The sequence below is a fragment of the Heteronotia binoei genome, chromosome 14, assembly GCF_032191835.1.
Source record: "Heteronotia binoei isolate CCM8104 ecotype False Entrance Well chromosome 14, APGP_CSIRO_Hbin_v1, whole genome shotgun sequence".
NCBI lineage: Eukaryota > Metazoa > Chordata > Lepidosauria > Squamata > Gekkonidae > Heteronotia > Heteronotia binoei.
Genome location: NC_083236.1, coordinates 1,386,824 through 1,403,573, shown reverse-complemented (window position 1 = coordinate 1,403,573; position 16,750 = coordinate 1,386,824). Strand labels below are relative to the sequence as shown.

At 47.5% G+C, this 16,750-nt stretch overlaps 1 protein-coding gene across 1 annotated transcript in view; it reads right to left on the bottom strand.

Moving 5' to 3' along the window:
• Positions 1 to 10,060, bottom strand: part of GALNT12 (polypeptide N-acetylgalactosaminyltransferase 12) — a 119,174-nt gene extending 109,114 nt beyond the window's left edge. The window contains exon 1 of the mRNA XM_060254501.1: positions 9,249 to 10,060. Within this exon, the coding sequence (XP_060110484.1) occupies positions 9,249 to 10,060 (812 nt within the window). The remainder of the gene's footprint in view (positions 1 to 9,248) is intronic.
• Positions 10,061 to 16,750: the final 6,690 nt, after the last annotated feature.

Here is a 16,750-nt window from a genome sequence, read left to right as displayed (position 1 = left end):
GCTTTTCGCAAATTTTCAGTTAGGGGCTCTATTTTTAACTTTTGTAAATATTCATCCATCTTCTCTTTCTTTACTTCAACACCTTTAAACAGTTTGGCATAGCACTTAAAAAATTCTCTTTTTATTCCCTCTTGAGTAACTACTTCTCTTCCATCTATCACAATTCTATTAATAATTTTATTTTCTCTCTTTTTCAATTGCCAAGCCAAATACTTTCCCGTTTTATTTGCCCTTTCAAACGATTTCTGCTGAAGTTTTTTCAAATTCCATTCCACTTCTTTATTTAACAAATGTCTCAATTGAGTTTGTAATATTGAAATTTCCCTTAGAATTTTCTTTTCCCCTGGTCTTTTTCTTAGCTCCCCTTCTTTTTTCTTTATTTCATTTTGAATGTCCAACAATTGTTTTTCTTTTTTTCTTTTGTCTTTATTATTCAAAGTAATCAACACCCCTCTTATTACTGCTTTAAAAGCATCCCAGACCATCTGAAAATCAATATCTTCTTTATCATTCACTTGGAAAAAAGCTGTAGTTTCCTTTTCTAGGAATGTCACTGTTTCTTTATTCTGTAGCAAATCTTCATTCAATCTCCATCTTCTCAATTTCTTGGACAGTTTTGTAATCCACATTATTGGGTTATGGTCAGCCCCAATTTTAGGTAATAATAATAATAATAAACTTTTATTTATATCCCGCCCTTCCCGCCGGAGCAGGCTCAGGGCGGCTAACACGACATGGTATACCATGATTTATATAAAACAATTTTAAGATACAATTAATACATACATTTAAAAGCAGTTACATTAAGTTAAGGCTAAAATAAGTTAGGTGCTATATTCAGTAGATATATTTCGATGGCGAGATATCGCTTTCAGGGTTCCTCATATGCTTGCAGGAAGAGAGTGGTTTTGCAAGCCCTGCGGAATTGATTAAAGTCCCGCAGGGCTCGCACTTCCTCCGGCAATTGGTTCCACAAGTGGGGGGCCATTACAGAGAAGGCCTGCTCTCTTGTTACTCTTAGTTTGGCCTCCTTTGGTCCAGGGATCCTTAAAAGGCTTTGGGAACTAGATCTTAGTGCTCTCTGGGGAACGTGTGGGGAGAGGCGGTCCCTAAGGTAGGCAGGGCCTCGGCCATATAGGGCTTTAAAGGTGATAACCAGCACCTTATAGCGAACTCGGAATATAATTGGAAGCCAGTGCAGTTCCTTCAGCCCAGGCCGCACATGTTCCCACCGAGGTAGTCCCAGTAGCAGCCTGGCCGCAGCATTCTGCACTAGCTGCAACTTCCGAGTTCGACACAAGGGCAGCCCCATGTAGAGGGCATTACAGTAGTCTAGTCTCGAGGTGACCGTTGCATGGATCACTGTTGCTAGGTCGCTACGTTCCAGGAAGGGGGCCAATTGTCTCGCCCTTCTAAGATGGAAAAAGGCGGATTTCGCAGTGGCAGCTATCTGTGCCTCCATTGTCAGGGAGGGCTCCAGTAGGTAAAATCTCTATCTTCCTTGTTATAAGACTTAAGTCTTTAGTTCCCCACAGACTGCGCCATAGAGCTGATCCTGGGAGAGAGCTTGCCAAAGGCTAAACTCTACCAGATGGGGTGGGCAGAGAAAAAGGAGTTGTGCAAGTTTTTAGACCAGAATCTGGAACGGGGGTTCATTAGACCAGCTACGGCCCCCCACGCCGCCCCAGTACTTTTCCGAAAGAAGAAGGACGGCTCACTTAGACTTTGTACGGATTTTTGCGGAATAAATGCGATTTCCATGTCCAACGCCTACCCCATCCCCCTCATCTGGGACCTGCTGAACACTGTGTGTGTGTGGGGGGGGGAGATTTTCACTAAGCTGGACTTGAAAGACTTCCGAGTGTGCATCAAGGAGGGGGATGAGTGGAAAAAGGCATTCAACACCCCTATGGGACAATTTGAATACTCGGTCATGCCTTTTGGGTTACAGGGGGCGCCGGGAGTGTTCATGAACTTTATAAATGATGTGCTTATAAAGTTTTTGTACAAAGGGGTGGTGGTGTACCTGGATGACATCATTATTTATTCTCAGGACGAGCAGTCCCATGTCAAGTTGGTGAGAGAGGTGCTCAGCACTCTGCTGGAACACCAGCTGTATGCCAAACTGTCCAAATGCGAGTTTCATCGAACCAAGTTAGATTACCTGGGGTTCCGGGTATCGGGGCAGGGGCTGGCAATGGAACCAGCCAAGGTACAGGCGGTGTTAGAGTGCCCCCCCCCCGAGGACACGTAGACAGCTCCAATCCTTCCTCGGGTTCGCAAATTTCTACAGGGCGTTCATCGAGGGGTTCGCCCAAATCGCCCTGCCCCTGACCGAGCTCCTTAAGACCAAGGGAAAGGGGCCGGAAGCCAAACGGCCGGGGGGCCAGGCTGCACTGGACACTCAGGTGCCAGGAAGCCTTTGACCACCTAAAGCACTTGTTTACTAGCGAACCGGTCTTGAGCCACCCCGACGAACAACGGGCCTTCGTGGTGCCATGCGACGCCTCCGACGTGGCCGTAGGAGCCATTCTCATGCAGAAAGATAGGGAGGGGAAATTGCGACCCTGCGCCTATATCTCCCGGAAATTCTCAGGGGAACAAAGAAACTGGTCAGTGTGGGATAAAGAAGCCTTTGCAGTCATGTTTGCCCTGAAAACCTGGAGGTCTTGGCTCGAGGGAGCTAAGGTGCCGTTCGAAATTTGGACGGATCACAAAAACCTCAAAGCCCTGACGGGAAAAAGGAAGCTGAGTGAAAAGCAAATTCGGTGGGTGGGCTTCTTTTCCAAATTCTATTTTACCCTGAGGCACATCCCGGGAACCCGGAATTTTCTGGCCAATGCTCTTTCTCGGCTCCCGCAACACAAGAGCCAGAGGGAAGAGGTGGTGGACTCTTTAATTCCGCCCTCCCAAGTGGCGGCCATGGTCACCACCCGATCGCAGAAGAGGAGGGAGCTGGAAGGGATTAGCCGCGAACGAATCACCATGGAAACTGAGAGGGAGGGGGGAATCCGGCCAGAGGGAGTGCTGAAGGGAAAAGACAGACTCTGGTACAAGGGGGAGAAGCTTTACATCCCCGAAGGGCTGCGAAGGAAGATCCTGCAGCTCTGCCACTCATCCAAACTAGCCGGGCACTTGGGTTACGTAAAAACCCTGCACCTAGTCCATACCAAACCTTTAATGGCATAATAGATTCAGATAAAAATACACAGAATATAAAAATTTAAACATTGGAGATAAAATCAAAATAAAACCGAGCTTACAGATGCATTCAAACATGGTCAGAATTAAATATAAGGATGTCAGCCAGAAATTTTGCCACAGCCTCACTAACCACCCCCTCAGTATCACTCAATAAATAATAACAGGGTGGCAGAATAGACAAATCTGGAGAAAAAGAAAGCTTGCCAAATAAATCTTTACGGAGGTTATGGTATAAAGAACAATCAAGCACTATATGCTGGATTGAGTCAGGGGTATTTGCTCCACAGGAGCAAAGTCTGTTGGCTAAAGGGACTCGCTGATATCTCCCTTGTAAAACTTTGGAGGGAAACGCATTTAGTCTAGCCAACATAAATGCCCTGCGATGACTTGGAGTGGTTAGGTCTGATAGATAATTGGGCATTTTGCCACAAAAAGCATAAAGACCTAAAAAAGCTGGAGAGCAAATATAAGGGTCAGTTGGCCGTAATTTCGTTTCCTCCGATTCCCATAGTCTCAGTTTAATACATCTGAAGATATATGACTCATCAGCGGTAGAAAAATCATCTACCTCTAACCCCAATTGATTGAGTTTAGACAGAAGCACTGCTGTCCAGGATGAAATATATGGGTCTCTTTTCATACAATCAAGAAGGCTGTTGGGATCTGTTCTAAAATGAATTTTGAGCCAGAATTTAAACACTGCAATCCAGGTTTTTGTCTCCACCAAAGACTGACCCACTTCAGAGCAGAGAGCAAAGTAGGACACACATTTTGGCAAACCAAGAATTTGTCTAAAGAATGAGGCTTGAATGCCCTCCACTTTCCTGGTAAAAGCTAAGATCCAAATAGGGATACCATAGAGGATTTGGGCAAGTGTTTTAGCTTTGAACACTTTAATAGCTGCTGGAACTAATTGGTTGCCCTTTGCAAAGAAAAACTGTTTAATTTGAGCAGCTGAACATTTAGCTAAGTTGACTGTGTTGTTACGATGTGAAACCCAGCTTAACTTGTGGTTAAAAGTGATCCCCAAGTATTTAAATTTTTTTGTTTGCTCGATTGTTGAATTGCCAATAAACCATCTCTGTGGGCGCCAGCAGTTTGAAAAGACAACTACTTTAGATTTGGTATAATTGATAGTAAGTGAATTACAATTACAGTAGTCATAAAAGGCATTCAAATACCTTTGCAGGCCCACTCTTGTACAAGAGAGGATGGTAGTGTCATCGGCATAAAGTAATAAGGGGACCGCTCGGCCTGCAAGTTTAGGCGGATGACCATTGACAGGGTTTAAAAATTGTGCCAGGTCAGTTAAAAATAGATTAAAAAGATGCGGGGCCAGCACGCAACCTTGTTTAACCGCCTTTAACACTGGGATTTTACTAGTCAAGTCACCGCTAGAAGAAAATTTCACTTGGCAAAAGGTATTAGAATGAAGTTTCCTCAAGAGAAACAGCAGATGAGGGTCCATTCCCAGGTAACTTAGCTTGATCCATAGTTGGGCTTTATCTATTGAATCAAAAGCACCCTTCAAATCGATGAAGGCAGCGTATAATTTTTTTGACCCGGTATGCATATATTTTTCAGCAAGGAAGGCCAGAGCCCTGCACCTAGTCAATCGGCAATTCTGGTGGCCGTCCCTAAGGAAGGACGTGTTGGAGTTCGTGGCTAGCTGCCCAGTGTGTGTCACGGCCAAGCGAAGGGGGGGGAAGCCTCCAGGACTCCTACACCCGATAGAAACAGCCAAATGCCCATGGTCAGTAGTGTCCATGGACTTCATAGTGGAACTACCCCCCTCCCGAGGGAAAACAGTAATACTAGTGCTGGTCGACACATTCTCGAAGCAAGCCCACTTCATCCCGTGTGCCCAACTACCCATGGCCAAGAAGTTAGCGGCCCTGTTCTTTGATCATGTGGTGAAACTACACTCGTTCCCTGACAAGGTCATTAGCGGGCCGCAGTTTGTTGCCACCTTCTGGCGGGAGTTTTGCAAGCTGGTGGGGATGGAACAGGGTTTGAGCTCAGTCTATCACCCCCAAATGGACGGACAGACGGAGAGGGTGAACGGGGTGCTAGAGCAATACCTAAGGTGCTTCATCAATCAGCACCAGTCAGATTGGGCTGACCTCCTCCCCTTTGCTGAATATGGCTACAACAATAGTGTGCATAGTTCCACCAAAGCCTCCCCCTTCTCTACTGTGTTCGGTTATGAGGGGAAGCCCATTCCCTTGCTGCCGGGAGAGGAAGGCCAGGGGACTCCCTCAGCATTTCAACAATGGTGGCAGGGGCCAAGCCGGAGCTGACCAGCCATCCAAGAGAACCTGGAGGCTGCAAAAGAGACTTACAAAAAATACTATGACAAGTCCCATGCCCCCGCTTGGGATTTCAAAGTCGGGGATTCTGTGTTTCTGTCAACCAAGAACCTACCTCTCTCACAGCCCTCCAGGAAATTGGCCTATAAATTCCTGGGGCCCTTCAGAATCAAAAGGGTTATTAATCCAGTGACTGTAGAGTTGGACCTGCCACCCACCCTTGGTAAAATACACCCTGTATTTCATTGCAGCCTGCTCCGTCGAGACCCCGGTTCTTCGATTTGGCATCCTCGACCACCAGGACCCCTCCCTGCTCAGAGGGAGAAACAAAGCCTTTCAATCCACGAAGTCTGGGACTCTAAGATCAACCAGCCTCTCCCACTGCCTCGGGCTCTGGAGGGGGCTTAGGGGGGGCAGTATGTCAAGTCTGCTTTAACTCTGGTCAAGCCTGCACTCAATCTTTGGTTCAGGAGAGAAGCATCCTGGGTAAAGCCACACTGTATGCCAATGCTGCTAGCTTGAACTCTCCTCACCCCCCTCCTTCCCTTTTTTATGTAGTTGTGCTTTGAAATGGGAATATGTGAAAGAGATTATCGGGCCTTCTCAGGCTGGGCATCAGGGGAGGTTGGAGCCGAGGAGACGCTCAAGGCCAAAGCAGGTCTGAGAACGAAATTGTAACATCAATGTGTGAATGTGCCCTGCATAGTACCCCTCCCTCAAGAATCCCTTTGAAGTGTACCTTATATGATTGCATTCTACTGTATGATCTTTAGTCTTTCAATCTCCTTGTAGTCGAGAACTATGATATCAATAAACTAGCTACTTTGTTATCAACAAAGCCTCATTATTGAATCTACCGACTTGACAGTTCCATCAGAAATGCTCTAATAGGGCAGTAGAGGCAGCTTAGGTGGGGCAGTATGTCAAGTCTGGCTTTAACTCTGGCTCAACCAAAGAGCATGCTGGGTAGAACCAAAGCAGAACCAAATGCTACTAGCACTCCTTTCCTGTTCCCCCCTCCCTTCCTTAGAGAATCTCCCTGCCTTGAAATGGTTATGTGTGAAAAGTCTTATCTGAACCTTCTCAGCTCAGGCCCGGGGGAGTCCTAGGAGCCTGGAAAACATCAAGGCCAGCACACCTAATCAACATGAGAATGTATTTGTAACATCTATGTGTGAATGTCCCCTGCAAAATTCCCCTGCCCGTAGGAATGCCTTTGAAGTACTCCTTATATGCAATGTATCTACTATATGGTTTCAGTCTCTTCAAGCCCTGGCTTAGGCCACAAGTATCTAGTATCCATAAACTAGTTTCTTTGTATCTACATTGACTCGTTATTGAATCTGCAGACTTGACACTCACAATGGGCCTACCATGTCCTTGCTCTTCTTACTTTGCACATAAGAAAATATGTTGTTTTTAGCATCTCTTGCTAGCCTCAGCTCATACTGAGCTTTAGCTTTCCTAACTTTCTCTACAAGCAGTGGTAATTTGTTTATATTCATCCTTGGTTATAAGGTCCTACTTCCATTTCCTAAATTAGTCTTTTTATTTCTCAAATCTTTAGAGTGCTGTTTATGCAGCCACCTTGGCTTCTTTAGGCTTCTCCCATTGTTCCCTCTCATAGGAATCATTTGTGATTGTGCTTTCAATATTCTGTTTTTTAAGAAACACTCACCCCTCTTGAACTCCTTTTCTCTTAAGTATTTCTGACCATGGGATTTTACCCAGCATAATTCTAAGTTTGTCAAAGTTTACTTTTCTAAAGCACAACCTATGCATCTGAGTATGTAAAGCTTTTCCCTTTCCTAAGATCATAAATTCCAAAATCACATGGTCAGTAATATCCAGAGTGCCCACTATTTCCACCTCATCAACCAGTTCTTCCTTGCTGGTGAGCATCAAGTCCAAAATAGCAGATCCCCTTGTTTCCTTCTCCCTTTCTAGAAAAGGAAGTTGTCAGCAAGACAAATCAGGAATTTATCTGTCCTTTCATTTTTAGCGGACTTCCAACAGATGTCCGGGTAGCACATGACCACTATGTCCCTTCTCTTTGAGAATTTTGCAATTCTTTCTCTCTGCTTTCACTGCAAACACTCCCGTCACTGAACTTACCATTGTGGGACACAGCTTTAGTTGGAAAGGCTACAAGTACACTTAAGTAACATCCTTAAGGGTTAACACACAGCTAGGCCTGACTAAGAAGAAGAAAAAAGAGAAGAGTACCATCATACCATTCTTATCTAACCTTGAACTATGTCTCACTGCATTTCTACTGTGTTTCTAGATAACAATAGAGAAGTAAGGGGTTCTTATAGCCCAAACTAGGTTTATCTGGTCAAGGTAGATGCATGCGTACAGAATTTCTTGCTTCACCACAATGTCCAACCAATGGACTAATGCCAGGCTAGCAAAGTGCATCAGTAGTGTGTAGTTGGCTCTCACAATGAAATCAGACAGGATGTCGCAGCCAATTAGTATGTGTATATGATAACATGTGCTGATGTGTCATCAAGGGTATATACAATTGGAAACATTTTGAAAGATGTCAGAGCAGCTTGGTAAGCAAGCCTTTGGCTTGGCTCTGAACTCTGGTTATTGGAAAAAATGCCCCCCTCCCCCTTCCGCCTTCACCTGGACTCTGGCTATATGTCTTTTATTGGCTATGGATATTCAGATGCGCAGAGTTGTACACCACTTTAACACATTGACAAAGCAGGCTGTAACTCACAAACACTTTTGCTATAATAAATTATGTAGGCTCTCAGGTGCCACAAGTCTCCTCTTTTTACACTGCAACACACTAACACAGCCTGAAGTTCCTGGCCTGAGGTACCATTTATTCTCCCCCTGCCTCTTACACAGAAATCAGCCTGATGAAGACTACTGGGGAACTCAAGAAGTTGCAGGTTTGTGTCCTTTTGGTTCGTTCATCCTAATAAAAGGTACTAAATGGCTTTTGTGTCTGGCTCCGCACTGCTAATAGCCAGGGCTGGGGTGGGGGGGGATGCCGAATTGGGTATGGAATCCATTCTATTCTATGGGCCCATAAGATATTGGACAATCTTTGATAATGATTAAGGTTTTTTAAAAGAAGAAGATAACTGGTTTTTTTTTCTTTAATAGTTAAGTGTACCTTTAATATTTGTTTCCTTTAAGTAAATAACACTGGCGGGGGTCAAGCAACGGGGGGAGGGGAGGGGGAAAAGATATGGGGTGGAGAGTTTTTTCTTTCATTTTAAGTTTTCATAAGTTGTAGAGATAATTTTGCTACCATATGTTACTAATAAAAATTGTTTATTGTAAGATAGAATGGGCCCACAAGGGGCTTCATATTTTAATTTTGCCCCCTCTCAAAAAACATGTCTATCCGGTGGTGCTAACTGCAAAGTGGCAAAACCAAGGAACTTGGGTTAATGTAAAAGGTCCAGGAGTAAGCCAGGCTGACATTTAGAAGCGAGGGCTGCGGGGCAATGCAGGTGACCTCCTCCTCGTGCACTGCTGCCGCCAGGCCACACACAAGCCTGCTTTTAGCCACTGTGTCAGCAGAGCTGCGGCTGCCAGTGGTCCACTGGGCACTTTCCCGGGCAACAGCCAAGCGCCCCGTTTCCTTTCATTCGCAGCAGCCGGAGCCCGCAAGGTGCGCCCTTCTGCCAAGCTCTTCTTCCTCAGCCGAGCCAAGATTTGGAAGGCCCGTTGCGGCCCCTGCCCGCCCTCCCTCCCTCCCTCACTCACCGCGGGTGGCGGCGCTCGGGCAGGCGGCGGTGGAGGGAGATGCGGTCGCTGAGGTAGACGTTGACCTGGTGGCGGCGGACGCTCTCCTCCTGGCGCCGCCGCTCCGCCTCGCTCAGCTCCAGCCGCGCCGCCCGGCCCAGCTCGCCCAGCTCGGCCTCGCTGCCCAGCGGCGGCTTCTCGTACACCGGCCGCCGGAGACGCTGCTGCTGCTGCTGCTGCTGCAGGGCGGCGTCGGGCGGCGAAGGAGCGGCCTGCGGCTGGGGCTGGGCGGGCTCGGGCGCCTCCGGAGGGCCCCGTTGCCACAGCAACAGCAAGCCCAGCGCCCCCAGCGCGGCCAGCAGGCCCAGCGCCGCCACCCCCGCGCCCCGCCGCCGCCCCCGCCGCCGGCCCCGCCGAGGCTCCTGCATCCCCCGCGGCCACGCAAGACGGGAGGGAAGGCCGCCTCGGGACTTGGCTTGGGCGGTGCGCGCCGCCGAGTGCCCTGCCCGGCCCTGCCCTGCCCGCCTCCCTCGCGTCGCCCTCCTCCTCCTCCTCCCGCCGCGGCCGGGGCTCGCGGCCGGGGGGGGGGGAGTGAAGTTTGGGCTGCCGCGAGCCAGAAGGAAGCGCGAGGGGGGCCAGGGCAGGCCACGGCAGCTCTTCCCTTCGAGAGCCAGGCATCTGGTGTGACGGGGCTGCTGCTCGAGGGAATAACCTTGGAGCCCAGTGGCGCTTTTAAGAGGCGCAGAGTTTGCTTCTGGGCTGGGCTCCACTTCCATCGGCATGCCCGCTGTTTCACTATAAGGCAGCCTCATGCGCGTTACTGCGGGCAACATGTGGGCGAACCTGATCTCAGCAGGGTCAGCCCTGGTGACGGAAGACTCTCAAGGAAGTCCAGGGTCGCTAGGCAAAGGCAAACTTCCCTCTGGCCTCAGAACCCCCACAGGATCACTGCAAGGCTGCTGCAGCTTGAGGGGGGGAGGTGCTCCAGAGGAGTAGAGAAGCAGCAGAGGGTGGGCGGGAAATCAGAGAGGGGGGGAGATGGGGAGCTGTTGGGAGGTAGGGCAGAGGTCTGCAAAGGAGTGCAGTTTCTCCCCCCACTCCATGTACATCCACTGCAGAAAGTGAGATGCCAGCAATTCCCCAACCTGGCCGTGCCTGCCAGTGTATTTCCTGGTGCCCATTTACTGTTCCACTTCCTTATTATGTTCATGTTCTCTTCTTCCCTGTCCTTTCTCGCTCCATTCATACCGCCTTCCTTTACCCCTCCTCTGTTCACACAACTCTTGCAGTCAGCTGGGAGGGATGCCCACCTGTGAATGGAAGGAGTCACAGAGCTTGGGCACAGCAGGTGCCTGAGCTGCTCTTTGTCTCCATTTGTCTTCACAAGGTTTGTTTTGGATTAGATTCAGCCAGCAGGGAGGAAGGAGAGGGAGGGAAAAGGAGCCTGCACAAGAAAGCAATGAAAGCAAATACAAGACAGGAGGGGAGGATTTGCCTTCTCCTATCACAGCCAGGAAAACCTACCCCACCTTCCCAGCACTTGCCACGTGCACCAGCTAAGTGTATGCCCCACCTACAGATGCCGAAGAGGAGGAAGCTGAAAGCTTTGATGTAAGGGCCCAGGAAGACATGGATCACACTCTTGAACAAGATAATCATCAGTGAATGGAACGCAAACGCAGGAAACAAAGCAGTCTCAAATACTTTTAGATTAGGCTACGGCACAAAACTAAGCAGAACAACTCCTAGACTTCTGTGAAGACAACAGTTTGTTCATTGCAACCACGTTCAGACAACCAGACACTTGTATATATGTGGATGTGAAGAAAGGAGCCCAACCTCCCTTTAGCATTTTAACAGTCTTCCCCACCCCACCCTGCAGAGACCAGGCAGGAAAGGAGGGGAGTAAATTCACTTGCTTCCCAGATGTGCCTGAGTTCATCTTTATATAAAAGCTAATTGATCTAGCCCAGGGGTGGCCAAACTGTGGCTCTTTCACACATACTGTATGGCTCTTGAAGCCCCCACTTGTCCCATCAGCCAGCTTGAAGGCATTTGTCTCTTTAAAACACTTCTCCAAGCCAAGCCAGCTGACAGCTTGGAGAATTCACTTAAAGTTGCTTTCTTTCCATCTCTTCCCCCCCATCTATTTGCCTTCCTCCCTCCCAGCTCTCAAACACCTGACATTCCTGTCTTGCAGCTCTCAAACACCCGATGTTTATTCTATGTGGCTCTTTCATAAAGCAAGTTTGGCCACCCCTGATCTACAGGAGAGATAATAGGTGGGTCAAAACCTACCCCTTCCTCCTAGCAGGGACTCCAGGAACATATGAACATATGATGCTGCCTCATACTGAATCAGACCCTTGGTCCATCAAAGTCAGTATTGTCTTCTCAGACTGGCAGCGGCTCTCCAGAGTTTCAAGCTGAGGTTTTTCACACCTATTTGCCTGGACCCTTTTTTGGAGATGCTGGGGATTGAACCTGGGACCTTCTGCTTCCCAAGCAGATGCTCTACCACTGAGCCACTGTCCCTCCCCTTAAGGAAATGCCCTGGAGATCTCCAGGAAAAGCCTCTTTGGCCTGGCATAACCTGATCAGTAGGAGAAGAAGCAGACAGGATAAAGACTCCTCACAACAGGAAAGAAGTCTCTCTTCGTGGCATGCTGAGTCCGTGAGAGAATGTAGTCCTCCCCTCTGGGGAGACAGCCATTTGTTACTTTTATTTTTTAATTTTATTTATGCCAGCCTAAGGAGCTGGAGGGTGCTTCAAGGGAAGGGGGACTTCTGAGGCATTTGTAACTACCTAAGCTAAAAGAGCCTGTCCTATATTTTAACATCTGATAGGGCATGTATGGAGAGAGGGATTGTGGAAGTGCATTTTACCTGAGTTCAATCCCAGCAGAAGCCAGTTCAGGTAGCTGGCTCCAGGTTGACTCAGCCTTCCATCCTTCCAAGGTCTGTCAAAGGAGTCCCCAGCTTGCTGGGGGAGAAGTGTAGAGGACTGGGGAAGGCAACGGCAAACCACCCTGTCAAAAATCTACTCTGAAAACAGAGTTGAAAATGACTGGTTGCTTGCACAGGGGACGACCTTGACCTTTTAACTTTTGATGCTGGTAGTTGTGCTCTGCAATACTGTCTCAGACATGCTATTTTAAAAGGACTGCTGGGGGGAAGGCAGTCAGCTGGCAAGTGGCTATTCTGCCAGGGGCACACAAAGCAGTAAATATCCCTGCGGTGACCAAGCAGTGGGCTGTGGCAGCCCTCAAAGCCCCCAAAGCACCGGGCAGTGGGCAGTGGCAAGGCCTCAAACCTTGGAAGGGAAGCTGGGAGCCTGACCTTCCCAGTGGGCAATTCCATAGGAAGGTCAGGTGGTGTCAGGTGGTGTCGGCGAGCTACCTGAGAGGGGAAGGAAAGCTTCTCCAGGTGTGGGTTAGGGTGGGATAAGGCCTGCAGGCCAGAGCAGGCATGTTCTGCCATAGTGGACATCACCAGGCAGTCAATATAGCAGAAGATGGAGAAGCTCTTCTCTCTGCTGAAACAAGACCTGGAGCCAACTGCAATACAGACCATGAATTGTTAATACTAAAAACTAGAATAAAGCTGAATGAATACCACCAAAATATTCACAATTCCAAAACACAATCATTACAGAGGAATTTACAGACTATGTAAAAACAGATTTGCATTGCTGTGTTCAAGTGAATGTGGATCAGAACTATGGGTTGAAACCAGACATATTATCAAGGAAGAATGCACAAAGACTGTTCCTGTAACCAGATGAAATGAAAAGCCTTGATGAATGACTGATGAATATGGATGGGCGTGAACTGGTATGTGACAAATTTGAGCCAGTTCATGGTTTGTGAAGCAATGTTCATGAGCATTCCTATTGTCACAAATTGCCATAAATTTTTAACATGGTTTGTGGCAGTCTGTGAATGGCTACATTGTGCCAACAAACTGTCTCCAATCAACTTTCCCCCCAAAATTTCCCAGCAGGAGCAGGGTTAGCTACTCCCAGGGGCTGTCATTCCAGTCCCAGAACATTTCTGCTATTCCAAAGTGTCAGCTTGTGTTCAATTGCATCCTATTGATCCTAACCACATTGCCTATACTGTTTATTTGCTTAGAACTAACCCTAGGGCCCTTTGATAGAATGCTAGGTATGTCAACCAGGGGGAGGGAAGAGCAGGGCGCCAGAGCCATAAACGGCGGGAAGACCAGAGGGAGGCGCCGCCGCTTCCCAGCCGCCGCAAGGACATCGGCTGAAAGGGGGAGGGTGAATGGCCCAGGGAAGGAGATAGCCAGCGTGTGAATCAAACACCTTCGAGAGGGAAAGTAACTTTGTTTTGAGAATGATTTAAAGGCCCCTGTATTTGATGTGCCCCCATAAATGCTAGTGCCTTTTCAATGTATGTTATCACTCTCAAAGACCTTCCGCAGTAGTAACATTGTGTATTCAATAAAAGAAACTTATTTTCAAGAGAAAGAGTTCTATTATTTTGAAGGCTCAATGAACCCTGCGCTGACACAAAAGGTTGTCATTCCACCCTGGAAGCTGTCATTCCCATCCCAGGACACTTTTGCTACTCCCAGGGGCTGTCATTTCAGCCCAAGAGCACTAACTCTATTTCTCAGGACTGTTGTTTCAGTCCCAAGGCAGTTCATCTTAGCCCAGATACATTAATTGAAAATCCACTCAGCATTTTCATTGCAAGTATTTTGTGTTGTAATATATTTCAATTGAGCCCATGCAAGTCAATTGGCACTCTTGGCTTCCATTATTTCCAGTGGGCCTTCAAGCCTCTCCCATTATTTCAGTGGGAAATCCTGTCATTCCTTTAAGTACATCTATCTGCTGGGCATTAGTACATTGCACTGGTTCTGCTGGGCTTGCTGAAATGCCCCCATGCCTTCAGTCTTTACAGAGATTCTTTGCACTGCCAGTGTCACTGATTCCGCTGGGCTGCAAAAATGTCCCCTAGTTTCTACTGAAAGATTCTCTTGTTTGATCTTAGTCCATTGGAAACAATGGAGGATGGAGCACCTTCCTTTGGTGGTGGGGGGGGCATAACTCAGACCCCACAAATCCAACGTTCACCAAACTTGGCAGGAGGTAGAGGAGAGTCACCAAGAGATCCTGTGCAAGTCTGATGTCTCTAGCACGCTGGGGTTAATTCTATCACATCATGAACTGAAGCGGTTTGTTTAGCCCGCAAAAGTTCTCAAACCAGGCATGCCACGAACTGAACCACATTTTCCCAGTTCTTGCACATCCCTACTGATGAAACTCTTAGAACTGCTATAGATGAAAAGCAAGAGTAACAGGTGACAGAAATGGGGGAAAGCTTAAATGCAGCACTCCAGAGACTCGCACATACAGATAATTATAATAACCAATGTAAAGAAGTAGAAGAGAATGACAAAAAAAAGGAAGGACAAGAGATCTGTTCCAAGAGGTCAAAGAGAAATTTAAAGCATGGTTAGAGGCAGGCTGTAAGATCAACACAGAAATACATTACCTGAACAGGAAAAACAAAAGAAGATATGGGAACAATAAATGAAGAGAACTATACAAGAGAGATCCAGGTGGGTAGCTATCTTGGACTGAAGCAGTAGAACAAAGTTTGAGTCCAGTGGCAGTGCCTTTAAGACCAACAGAGTTTTATTCAAGGTATGAACTTCCTCAGATACTCTGAAATGGAAAGTAACAGTTCAGACATATGAGGCTGACGAGCAAATTAGCATGCAACGTGATGAATACGTTTTAAGATATGTGAAGACAAAACAGGAATAACAAGCTAAGATTATAGGGTCAACATTTATTTGGATTTAATTGGGGGGAGATGATGCAGCAATAAATTGTGTCCAAATAGCAGCTAAATGTGTGAAAGTATCCTAATTGTGGGAAGTTAAGAGTTAAACTGAGACTCCATTCATCTCCTCTTGAGCATTGAAATAGGGAAACATTTTTACTTTGGCATTCGGTAAAGTGTTATGTCAGATAAATGCATTCCACTATTCACTGCATTACATCACAATCACTATACCATTATACTTTTCTCAAGGGGAAATACACTAAAATACAGAGGATGTTTAGCCCTTCTTGGTGAGAATTTCATTTAATTTATTTATTTTTCACATTTATATGGGCAGGGGTCCAAATCGCATGTTGTTGGGCGTGCAGTTGCGAGGATGCTGTCAACTTCCTCCAGGCTGAGTGTTGTAAAACAATCTAGAGCCGATCCCCCCAAAAAAGGCACGGTGCCTCAAGTTCGCTTACTGTTTCAATTGTGGCAGGGAGGTTGCGGCGGAGCAACGAGACTTTATCCGTGAAAAATGTTGCAAAGGCCTCACAGCCAATCTCCAATTCCCTATGATTTGGTCTGCCTTGTAGCAGAGTTGTAAGGGTCCGAATAATGCTAAATAATTGTGCCGAGCGTGAATTCGTGGATGCAATCTTGGCCGCAAAGTAAACTTTCTTTGTGGCTTTGATTGCCATCTCATAGGATCTCATATACTCTCTATAAGATGTTCTGGTTGCTTCGTCATGAATCCGCCGCCACTGCGTCTCCAGTCATCTGAGCCTCCATTTCATCAACCGCAGGTCCATGTTATACCGTGTTATAGCCATCTTTGAGTGGGGGCACAGAGGGCGCCAAGGAGCAATCTCGTCAATGGCCACGGTGAACCAATTTTGCCATAGCTCAACCATGTTGTCGAGCGAGTCGCCAAGGGGCTAGGGATCCCGCAGTCCCCTCTGGAACCGAATTGGGTCCATTAGGTTCCTTGGGCAAGCAAAAATACACTCATCGCCTAAACAGGTTTGGGGTGGTACATTCATACAGGCCTTCAGGACATAGTGGTACGACCATGGCACTGCATCAGCAGTAATTCGGGACACCATAACCCCTGATGCAAAGATCAAATCCAGCATGTGCCCAGCCTGATGTGTGGGTGTAGTTACAAATTGAGAGAGTCCTAGTGTAGCCATGGATGACACTAGCTCCGTCGCTCTATTAGAGTTCACATCATCAGCATGGACGTTGAAATCACCCAGGATTAAAAGCTTGGGTGTTCCAACGCCCAGCCTGTTACAGCCTCCATCAGGGATATAAATCCAATTTCTTCTGGTGCGTTAGGCGATCGGTACACCAGCCAAATCGCTAAACTCTCTCCTACATTCCACTTCAGACCCGCACATTCAATGCCATCAATCTCTGGCATCAGCAGAACCTGGAAGGAGTAAACCTCCCGTATGAATAGTGCCACTCCTCCCCCCTGCCTGCTAGTCCATGACTGGTGAAAGACCAAGTATCCCGGGGGGGCTACCTGGGAGAGGGCTACCATCTCCCATCGCGTACCCAGGTCTCGGTCATGCATGCCAGGTCCATATCCTGTTCACACAGGAAATCTCAAAGGATTGAGGTCTTATTATTTATGTCTGCTCCCACCGTCATATCTTCCCCTTCCCAGGAGTCCTGGAATCCCCAGGCCGGTCATCCCCCCCACTGGTCTCC